The 10,352-nt window shown below is 39.9% G+C and overlaps 1 protein-coding gene across 10 annotated transcripts in view; it reads left to right on the forward strand.

The window, feature by feature from the left end:
• The first annotated feature begins 55 nt into the window (after positions 1-55).
• Positions 56-10,352, forward strand: part of LOC111865960 (zinc finger protein 271) — a 41,573-nt gene continuing 31,276 nt past the window's right edge. For 2 of the 10 annotated variants that reach the window (XM_033752051.1, XM_033752050.1), the window contains exons 1-3: positions 258-433; positions 1,866-1,991; positions 5,644-5,772. In XM_033752051.1, coding sequence (XP_033607942.1) covers positions 1,932-1,991; positions 5,644-5,772 — 189 coding nt within the window. In that variant the 5' untranslated portion in view covers positions 258-433; positions 1,866-1,931. Of the gene's footprint in view, positions 434-1,865; positions 1,992-5,643; positions 5,773-8,805; positions 9,428-10,352 lie in introns of those variants that run through there. The other 8 variants (XM_033752047.1, XM_033752043.1, XM_033752048.1 and 5 more) reach the window with 8 other exon arrangements.

Below are 10,352 nucleotides of genomic sequence, written 5' to 3' on the forward strand. Positions count from 1 at the left end.
GTCAATAACGATTTATGGAACAAATAAAAAAGTGAAAGTGAAAGTTCAGCCCCTCATGATAACCCATTACGGGCTCATAACATGTGCTTCAGATATATGGCCTTCGTGTAAACAGGTCATATATGTACTTTTTGTAAATAAATGTGTTGAATGAAATATGAAATAAAGATTTTTATGAGCTTGTATTATATGTTATTTAAACATTCTGATTTTTGTACATGTTTAAACTCATTTATTTTCTTTGTGATTTGATTGTATTTGAAGCATAAGAAATGTATCATACAACAATTAAATTTTTTTTATAACTTTACAGCAGAACATTGATACCATCAAAGTAGAAAATGATTTTCTGATCAAAGAAAACTCCATTGATGTGGAAACTGACAAGGTTTATAGAGCAACAGTATGTTCCATAAAGGAGGCTGATCTGAAGGTGAGTTTTGTTTTCAGATTGTGTTTCTGATTTTCTTCTAGCGTTTGGTATTGCCACAGCTCTCAAAAAGTTTTCATATGAAAAGCAGTTTGTATATGACATTGTCTCGTGGGGAACCCTGTTCCATTTGTGGAGCCTTTCATTTATGATCGCGTGACATGAAGGTTGAGAGCTGGAATAGTTTAAGAAATAGACACTAGGCAGCAGTGTGGTAAACATGTTTTCTCAGCAATTGATAAACATGCAACAGTAGAGGAATTCTTCGAAGTGGTTGTTTCTGTGCAGTCTGTGCCGAGGTTCTATAATGAGGACATCATCCAAATTAGGTTGGTTATAACTCATGCCTGTCCCACCTGGGAGTGGGCTGACACCTCTTGAAATTGCAGTACCTACAGAACAGAGTACTATGCACTATTGGAAATCCTGACACGTGTACACCAGTCCATAAGTTGCGTGTTGCTTTAAAAATTTTCTTATGTATATGGCTGTATAACTAAATTATGCAGGACACAAGCATATTAAATCCTAAACCATGTGAATCCAAATGTATATGGTATTGGACAAGGAAAAGCCAGGCACAGGAAGTATAAGAGGTTTAAACTTGCCGGTGGTCACTGCTACAACCGTTAAGCTGGTTAACTGCAGTTTCAGAGTAGTTGTATAAGTTAAGGCGTAACCTGCTGCACAAGCCTACATTGGCAAGAAACCTCCGTATACCTTGTATAAATGTTACTTATTACAGTGCAGTGAAAAATGGTGCACAGTGTACATAGTGACCTCGACGCCATGACAGCGCAGATATACACGTGTTGAAACTGCAGTGCAACAAACATAACGCCAACGTAGAAACACCGACCCCTCCTTTGGCAAAGAGGAAGCCCCATTTTGAAACACATACATGTCTAGGAGAGCATAAAAATTTTGGTCAGGGATCTCAAGGACACTGAAGCCAGTAATAACACTGCTGGAAGAGGCCAGCAGCCATTTAACCAACCTACCAACTGAGCAGACAGGATTAACTGTGCTGGTGAAGACCAGCAGCAATTTAACTGACCAAACAACTGAGTCGACAGTGTCATGAGTCAGATGTTACCAGTCCAGATTCATGACTTCTGTTGTTAGATTACCACAGTGAAGCAATGACTAGCGAAGGCATAGAAGGCTTAGTGTTTACAGTAGTGATTTGTAGAGTGTGTAGTTTAGGGAAAGTGTTATAATTATTTGTAGTTACGAGTTGTAAACATTCAGTAAATTCAGTTACCAGTCCAAACCCCATGTCTGTTTACTAGTATTTGGCAGTGTTATAATGTTAGACGTTTCACTGTGGAATCAGCTGTTGTGTATTTGTGTATGCTATCCTTTGTTCTGCATATGTATCACATATAACAGATGTATCTTGTGGAAGAACCCTCTTTTGTTTATAACTTTACAGCACTGTGTTGATGCACTGAGAATAGGAAATTCTGCGGATATTAAGGGTGAAGAAATTGCATCTGCCATGTGCAGTGACGATGTTTATACACCATCAGCTTATTCCAGAAATGAGGTTGAACCCCAGGTGAGCCCTTATGATATAATGTTAGGTGTGAAATCAGGTGTTTTTATTACTTTTTTGTTTTGCATATATATTGATGTAACAATAACAGATTTACCTTTCATTTATAACTTTACAGCAGAACATTGATGCATTCAGAATAGAAGATGCTGTGGTAATTGTGGGTGAAAAAATTTCCACTGACATGCAAACTGAGGAGGTTTATATGCCATCAGCATTTTCCATAAGTGAGGCTGAGCCCAGGGTGGGCCTTGTTTGCAGAGGAAATTTGTTGTGCTGGTTCCTGTAGATGTGTGTGAATAGGAATTGCAGGTACCATTTTGTCCCTGTCAAGATAAGTTGGTCCATTTCCTGTTGTTGGAGGTGGGGATAAGAGGAGGCTGTCAGATTATCCTTTCCATCATGTTACCTTATACAGTTTTCACATGCCATTCTATAATCACCCCTTTTTGCTCCTTTCGCTGGCCACCTGGGATGATGAACATCTGTAGCAGCCTGTTTATCTCATCCATTCACTTGTCCATGTTTGATATGATGAATACTGCTTTTTTTTATTAGTTTTCATAGAAGTTTCATTTATTGTTATTGATATAATCTCTCACTCTAAGAGAAGAATAAATATTGAGATTGTTTCAGAACAGGGTCTGTAGTGAGCATTTGGACATGTGGGAGAACAGGACGGTACAGTGGGGAAACCTGCATAATGGGGAGGTTGTTCTTATCAACAGTCAAGGGAGATGGTACAGCTGGTTCATGCAGCATGTGAGAAATGAGAAATGCTCACAGAGTATTCATCAGAACCGGTGAAGAGAAGAGTCCATTTGTGACATCTCCCTGAATATAAAAATTTTCCCCGTGCTTAATTAATTAAGCACTGTGCCATGAAGACATATGGAGGACTGGGGGTATAGCTCCACCATTCTTGACCTTGGCACTAGATGGAGGTGAGTGCCCAGCTTCACTCCCCGGCTGCTTTACCCCTGGGGAAAGAGCCATCAGTTCCCTTTGGATAGGAGGCTTGATGGTCCACAGAGCTGCTCTTGGTGCCACAGAGAAGAGAAAGACCTCCGTTTGTTAGGAATCAAACAGCCTACAGACCATCGCTATACAAACTGAGTTATCCAAATTCCTCTCTGAAGATAGGACAGCAGTATTAAAATAGATAAAATGAAACCTCGATTCATCGTTTTCATTGGGGATCCTGAAAAGATAATGGTAGATGCAGGGGCCTATGTAAAATTAATAAAAAGGCCACATTTACCTTTAAATCAGAAAACGTTCACAAATGATGTTATTTCTGCCGTCAAGTCCAACTTGCATTACTTCTTATTAAAAAAGTCATTAGCCCCTTTCCTTTTCAAACTGAATAATAACCTTACAATATTAACAGTGTTTGCTTGGTTTCTGCTGCTGTTGTGAGCAAACATGAACACTCTCATTGGCTCAAACTTACGAATTGCTTCCATAAAACTCGGCCCTGCTTCGGACTCAGCTTCATCATCGTCATTACCACCATCACCTTGCCCCTTCTCCACGCAACTTCCACTTCCCACCACATCACACATTTCTTCCATACACAGCACACCACACATTGCCAGGTTCATGACCTCCTTATCCACAGACATGTAGGCGTCAAAGTCTGCTTGGGATACTATTTTTAGTAGCATTTTTAATGATACATTATGAAACTCCATATTGAAGACTAGAGTTAAAGGTGTAATAGGTGCAAGAAAGAACTTACCGCAGTGTAACAGCGAGTCTTTCTCCTGCCGGTGTACTTCTCATAATGGTATCGAGGCATTGGATTTTGTTTCTTAAAATGTGAGCCATCGTATCAAAGGAAGAAATTAACATTTTAAATTATTGAAAAATATGCCCTCATATTGTCTAAGCTCTGTAAATAAATTATGAAAATGTCCATTTTGTGTTCTATTTTGTAATATTGGATGTATCCAGAATTTTCAAAATTTCCTTCGCCTTCACCTCCTTCTACACAACTGGAGGAGCAACATTACTACAACATTGCTTCACTGACAAATAATGTTGCTATCATGAGAACTGCAAACTGCTGTTGTGAGAGCTGCAAAATGCTGTCGACATGCAGCGTTTAAAAACTGCAAGTTAACTACACATTAGGCTATGCCATAGCTCAAGCAGTTAGTTGCTGGCTTCCCACCGGGGCACTGCGGGTTTCATCCCAGGTCTGGTCAAGTGGGATTTGTGGTGGACAAAGTGGCGCTGGGGCGGGTTTTCTCCGAATACTTCGGTTTCCCCTGCCAATCAGTGACCGCCGTGCCGAATGGACCCAGCTGGACTACACATTGCAGTCCACTTCAACAGCAGAATGTCGTCCGTGTATCGCTGGCCTAACAGTACAGAGCCAAAACTACCACTTTCTGCATCACGTTGCAGAAACATCAACCACTGTTACTACTAGCGATGCAAACCAACATTTGTGTGTGTAGTGTTGCGCTCTCTCAAAAACGATCATTCTTGGATTAACCTTCTTCAGGACTAAAAATTCTGAACAATAGATGTTGGGAAAATGATAAATCAAAGAATGAATGATGCAAGTTTTATTTCTGTAGTTTAAGTAGGATTTGTTCAGGAACCATAGAAATTGAACGATGGATTTGGGAAAGCAATACATCCAGGAATGATAGATCGCTGTATTATATTGTCACGTATCGCGGGGTATATCGCGACAAATAACTTCTCGATGTATTCGATGTAGCGAATTTTATTTCACACTCGCTCTTACAATCACCCAAATTACAATCTGACGATTACTGCTATCTGCAGTATCACAATTAGTACACTCCAAATGCCACAATACAACTGACTGGCTGACTCTACGTCTTGACACGGCGGCTGTCACAGTACAACTCAGTACAACTCTGCGGTAGCCACACTAGAACTCGGCGACTGTTACTTTATAACTCAGTACAACTCTGCGGTAGCCACACTAGAACTCGGCGACTGTTACTTTATAACTGACTGTGAATAGCCTTCGCTGCTCCCTATGTAGCCTCGATCGGACAATACGGGAAAACGGCCACGTAATAGGCACCCTTTTTGCTAGCCACGCTGTCCGGTTATGTCACTGCTGTTGATTCGCCTTGCACAGTTATCCGGTTACGGGGCTCGGCTCTCTTCGGCTCCGCTCGTGACGTCACCGCGCATGGCTGCCAGGATGCGGGGTGATTACTCGCCTATTCCGCGAGCGTTACGTTACCGCTGCGGGGTGGGAGGGGTCAACATGTCACAATATGTAAGTTTGGAAGGTGTGAACATGCCTTTTGCTTATGGCAGGGACCCATAATGGGCTCATGTAGACGTGATATCAAACCCTCCAGTACTATAGAAGGCAGAGAAATGCTGCACTTGCTGAATGACTATTAGCTTTTGTTGAAGGATATTGTTCCAAGGGAGGTAGTAGTCTGTTGATCAGTCCGTCAGTCAGGGAGCACGTGAAGGAGTTTGGTCAGTTGGTTGCTCAGGAAATATTTTGTTGTGAAGAAGAAAATTTTAACAAAACAGCTGTTACCAGTCTGATTCAGTGTAAACTATTGGTAATGAAAGGGTATCCTATTGCATGTAATCTGTCGTTGAGAGACCATAGATATGATTCATAAGGGTGCAGTGATTTTTACAGATCTGTACTATCTTAATGAAAGATGTACCGGGTCCATCCAGTGAGACGTGTAATTGGGCCATGAGTGTAAAAGTTGAAGAGGAGGATCCTTTGGCGATACCATTTCCTTCAGTAAAGACTGAACCTGGGGTGAGTTTGTGTGTCAGACACATTTCACTTATACAGTAAAACTTGGTTATAGCAACATCGGTTTCTGCGACACCTTGTCTATTGCGTCAAATATTCAATGGTACGAACTAATTCCTTATAAAGCAACTGTTTTTATACCTTGCTTAGTACGACATGCACAAATGCATCAACCTCGTATGTAACGTCATTTTCATTCCTGAATTTCTCTGATATGGACATTGAACGTAATTTAGAAAGTGTGTATTGGGCAAGTAACAGGAAACAGATGAAGATAACTGATTACTGTACTCGTATCTAGGTACAGTAAGGCACAACAATTGATGTAATCTACTGTAATTTGGTGAGTAGGCCTACCTTTAATATACAGTATTAGTGCGGTGTGTATTGTCAGTGAAAAGCGCTGTAATATGTCTTTGATATTACACATTTGGGCAATTCCACGTTAATGTTACGTTAGTCTGTACTTAACTACGTATTTCACTAAAAAATGCAACATTTTAACTCGGTTTTTGGTAGATTTTTACGTGACTAACATAAGGCTACTGTGGAAGTGCCCATTTTGGTTACGACGACATTCGTTTATAACGACACTATTTTTAGGTCCCTTTGATGACGTTATAACCAAGTTCTACTGTATATGCATAACTGTATTGGTTTTCTGGACTCTGTCTCTCTGTCGTCACATGAAACAACTCCTTTCAGGTAAATTTTCTCTGTCATTTCCAAAATGTCTGGAAGGGGAGTTCATTCTGTTGCACACTGCCTGCATTTTTCCATAAGGCAGTGTTAAGAAATACGAATCAATACAGTGAGAAGACAGAAAGATGTTTCATAAAAGTGTTAAAATCACAGAAGCCTTCCACAGTTGTTTGCGCATCCTTTCCAGTGAACGTTTTTTGTGACACTGCATTGTGCCATGACATTCATTGTATTTCCAGGATCAGAGTCTGAAGGTTGCTATTTACTGTATATCTCATGCAACTGTGGTGCACACTGTATCCAGACAGGAGATGTGTGTCTCCATTTCCATTAGGATCTCTAATAGGATAAGTGATGATGATTCTTCAAAGTTTTGTGAAGGAGGTTAACATTCATTATGCAGATAAATTGGATGTTGTCAACTGTTGGAAATAATGCTTGCTACTCGTACCATTCAGTCCAGAAATTTGTCTTCTCATCTGATGTCTTAAAAGCATAAGAATTAGAGTATACAAAACTATAATTTTGCCTTTGGTTTTGTATGGTTGTGAAACTTGGCCTCTGACATTAAGAGAGGAGCACAGACTGAGGGTGTTTGAGAACAGGCTGCTGAGGAGAGTATTCGTGTCGAAGTTGGACAGAGTGATAGGTAGTTCAAGAGAACTACATAATGAGAAGCTTTATAACTCGTACCCTTTGCCAAGTGTAATTAGAATGATCAATTGAAGAAGAATGAGGTGGACAGGATGTGTAGCATGCATGGGGGAGAAGTGGAATGCATATAGGGTTTTGGTGGGAAAGGCAGAAGGAAAGATACCACTGTGGAGACGTAGACGTAGGTGGGAGGATAACACTAAAATGGATCATAGAGAGACAGGATGGGGCAGTATGGAATCAATTGATATGGCTCAGGACAGGGCCTAGTGGAAGGCTCTTGTGTACATGGTAATGAACCTTCGGGTTCCATAAAATGTTCGGAGATTCTTGAGTAGCTCAGTGACTGATGGTTTCTCAGAAGGTCTCAACTCCATGTAGTTAATTAGGTAGTTATACATTTCAGAAGTTGATAAATGGTTGTCATTATACTGAGGGAATTTTTATTGTTCTATCTTTCAAGGTTAATGGTAATGGCAGTAATCCAACCTGGGCTAGCCTAGTAAACTGTGTGCGCTGTGGGAGGCGGTTTGGTCCGTAGTTGTACAAAGAGATAAACTGAGATATCAGGCAACAGTTGGCTGAATGTTCGGATGTAAATGATTTAGAAGAACGTTTATTTCTGTATGACCAGTGGATTCAAAGTCCTCAGAAGGTTTCTGAACATGTCATTCATTTTTGTACCCTAGGCAGTTTCTCCTCACTAAGCATCTCCACAAAAGTAGTGGCACTATTGTTAAGGTAACCTGAGTTGCCAGATTGTGTTCACTTTGTATTTTGTGTATGATGGTTTCTTTAGCACTCAGAAAGCTGATGTGGTTTTTGCTATTTTTTATCATTTTCCACAAGGCAGAAAAGAATTCTGAATAAAGACAGGAAATAAATGAAAGTAGATTCTGATGTGGGGCACTTTGAATTATGTTTACACAAATTATGGACACAGAGATATTATTAATATTGTAATGTGTTTTGTCTACTGTTGACACCATTCAGATTGTTAATTGGTTTTATTAACAACCTGCAAGTCGTAACTACAATTAATTATAACACTGTTGTGGGTTTACACAATTTACAAACCCTACACACTAATCTATTCACTCTATCTTCAGTAGTCTTCACTTATTTAAACCTCCTCAGTTATCACAAACTATCACTGATCACACATAAGATCTTCTAATCACGCATTCGGTTCTTCCCACTGCTGCTATACTTCAGCTGTCTTCAGCGGTTGCTACATTTCAACTGACTCCTTAAGCATTCCAGTTTCTCTTATAAACCGTCAATTGGACAGGTGGAAAATGCAGCTTGCTTCACTGTTGCGCGACCACCGTGATTACAGAGGCATTGCTTGGCAACGCTGCCCAGAGTGTTTACTGCTGCATAGCAACCAGCGCGGCTCGGCTCGGCTCAGTACAGCATGGAGAAACAACACTGTTGCGTAACTTTGCAACCTACCGTTTATCAACAGCCTGTCTTCATGGTAACTTGTTCCGCATCCTGTTGCCCAACAGTTTGTCTTCCATTCTTCTGATTCTAAAATGACTTCTCTGTAGGTGTGTATAGGGATATGCACAGGTATGGAATTCTAGGAACTTGATTATTGATTTTATTGATAGCCCATTGTTTAAAGTTTTCCTTTTCTTAAGTATTATGCTAATAATATTTCCTTTCCTTGACCAGAGTAATGTGAATGAACAACTTATACACGGTACCGAGTCATTAGCTCATCAAACTACTGTGAAGAATCACCAGAGAACACAATGTGGCGCGTGTCCATATTCCTGTAATGTGTGTAACAAGTCATTCAATAATAAGAAAACCCTGAAGGTACACAGACACATACATAGTGAGATGTGGCCATTTTCCTGTGGTGTGTGTAAGATGTTATTCAGACAGGAGGATGATCTGAAGGTACATCAGTGCATCCCTACTTCAGCACAGCCATTTTCTTGTGAACCATGTAATAAATCATTCAGATTCCTTAGTGATCTGAAGAGACATGAACGCACACATACTGGGGAACGACCGTTTCCGTGTGATGTGTGTAATAAATCATTTACCCATAGCGATGTTTTGAAGACTCATCATCGTGTCCATACTGGTGAGCGGCCATTTGTGTGTGATGTTTGTATGAAGTCGTTCAGTACACAAAGTATGCGGAAGAATCATCAACGTGTACATAGTGAGGAGAGACCTTATGCATGTGGTTTGTGTAATAAATCGTTCAAGAGTGGCGGTAGTAAGAAAAAACATCAAGAAGTTCATAAGTGGGAGCATCATGTTGGTTATGATGTTTTGGAAGGTAGTGACATCCTTAAAAAATAAATAAATGATTACTTTTATTTGTCAATATAGTTTAATAGAACTTGATGAATCAGTGATGAATGTGCTCATAGCTCGCAGGAGCAGATGTTTATCTGCTTCTCTACATTGCTTCAGAACTGATCTGACAATATTTGGAATGCAACAGGTACTGAGGGCAAAATATCAAAATAAACTGCACTTGCAGCAATATTTGTTTCTCCTTTGTATCCTGTTGGCACCCATCCTTATATCTGGGCACTTCACTGCTGAGGCCATGTCACTGTTGTCTTGAGGTTACAGACTTGGGCAAAGTTCAGTGCTTGCAGTTCACAGGTTACTTAGATTGGTGTGTAACATATTTATATGACTGCCTCTTAATACCCACAATGTGAACAAGGCAGCCAGAGAAATAACATTAATCTGACAAAACACGCAAAAAAGAAAGTTGCCGTATAATTGTGCAGTCCTTGGAGGTCCAGACCCACCTGTGCTGCATCACTCAGAATGGAGCTTCCAGTGACGTTTAATAATATTCAAACTGCCATGTATAGGATGAATGTATGGAAGAGCTAAGTGTGTCCATTTCGAGTTTGATGTTCTTGCAGCTGTGACTACAAAACATAGGTGTGGTTACTGCTCTTAGTTGTTTGCTTTGCATATTCTTAAAACCTGAAGATTGACACAGTAGGGGAGATTGTTGATTCATGGGACATTTTCCCCCATTTTCTTGTACAGTGCAAAAAATACTGATTTTCAGAATCTAAATATATTATCTGAGAACATAATCTTTATAATATTATATCTCAGCATCCTGTTGCACTCTACATGATAAATGATACATGATAAATGATAATATATATATTATATATAATATAATAATACGAATATTTGTATATTATAGATAACACCTGTACAGTGTGGAA

This window comes from Cryptotermes secundus, unplaced genomic scaffold, assembly GCF_002891405.2.
Source record: "Cryptotermes secundus unplaced genomic scaffold, Csec_1.0 scaffold3873, whole genome shotgun sequence".
NCBI lineage: Eukaryota > Metazoa > Arthropoda > Insecta > Blattodea > Kalotermitidae > Cryptotermes > Cryptotermes secundus.